Below are 1,181 nucleotides of genomic sequence, written 5' to 3'. Positions count from 1 at the left end.
CGGACCGATTCAGTCCGACTCGTTCAGACTGGTTTGGTTCAACTGATTCACTGAAAAGATCCGATTCAAAAGAACAGTTCATCACGAATCCGCACATTGCCATTACAACATCCACTCAGCCAACAAACGCAGTATGTCACAAAAGTATCACAACTCTTTAAAAGCGCGATTTAAAGCGCAGTTTCGTGCATATAGAGTTAGTAGGCTATCGTTTTAAAGAAATGACTCGATCACTGAAATAAATCTTGTTTGCATCGTCGCACAAAAGCTTCGTATTACCTGACTTGCTTTGTGAAACTGTTTCTTCAGTCCGGCCACTGACATTCTTATCCGCGTCCGTCCGTTGTTTCACATGAACAAACGTGTCGGGATGGTTATCTCTGCCCGCGAGTCCACATTGCTCTCCACCCTCTTCCGTCCGTCGCAATATTTTGCACCTTGGGACATTGCCCAGATTTGATTGGTGGGGCTGTGCTGAGATCCTGCAGCTATGACGGTCCTAGAGGTCACTCAAGATATAGGGCAGATATAGGGCAACCTTAGCCTACATAAAGAATTAAATTCTTAAAGTTTCCATAAGTAACCAGGCTATGGAAAGGCCAGGGCTGGTTGTCAAGCTTTTTACTTCAGTGAATTTTTAAAAAAGTAAATTTGTGTATATTGTGTATATATAAAGATACAGTTTATTTAGCCTAATACAAATTGACCAATTGTGGGGCATGTTGTCACAAAGTATGGGGTAAGTTGTCACAATGGAACATTGCATTAAACAGCACATAATGGCATTTTAAGCTAAATTTAATCTGTGAAAAAGTATGAAACAAACAAAAAAAATCGATATTTAAACAGCATAAATGATAATGTACAAAAACAATTTTTGTCCACAATTTTTTATTAAATAAATTTATATCATACACTACCAGTCAAAAGTCATTAAGATTTAAAAAAAAAAAAAATGCTTATGCTCATCAAGGCTGCATTTATTTAATAAAAAAATACAGCTGAAACAGTAATACTGTGAAATTTATAGTTTTAAATAAATATTTTCTATTTAAATATATTTTTTAAATGTATTTTATTCCTGTGATGGCCAAGCTGAATTTTCAGCAGCCATCAGCAAGGATGCTTTAAATTGTTCAAAAGTGACAGTAAAGATGTTTATAATGTTACAAAAGATTTCT

General features: G+C 35.6%; 1 protein-coding gene across 1 annotated transcript in view; it reads right to left on the bottom strand.

Annotated features, from left to right (window-relative positions):
• LOC107579359 (endophilin-A3-like) overlaps window positions 1–473 on the bottom strand; it is a gene marked incomplete at its 3' end in the record, with an annotated part of 3,933 nt that extends 3,460 nt beyond the window's left edge. Inside the window, exon 1 of the mRNA XM_016265193.1 lies at window positions 280–473. Within this exon, the coding sequence (XP_016120679.1) occupies window positions 280–324 (45 nt within the window). The remainder of the gene's footprint in view (window positions 1–279) is intronic.
• Window positions 474–1,181: the final 708 nt, after the last annotated feature.

The sequence above is a fragment of the Sinocyclocheilus grahami genome, unplaced genomic scaffold (assembly GCF_001515645.1).
Source record: "Sinocyclocheilus grahami isolate Dianchi unplaced genomic scaffold, SAMN03320097.WGS_v1.1 scaffold16831.1, whole genome shotgun sequence".
NCBI classification, from domain to species: Eukaryota; Metazoa; Chordata; class Actinopteri; order Cypriniformes; family Cyprinidae; genus Sinocyclocheilus; species Sinocyclocheilus grahami.
The sequence above is the reverse complement of the archived record's forward strand: the minus strand, read 5'-3'. Positions and strand labels throughout refer to the sequence as shown.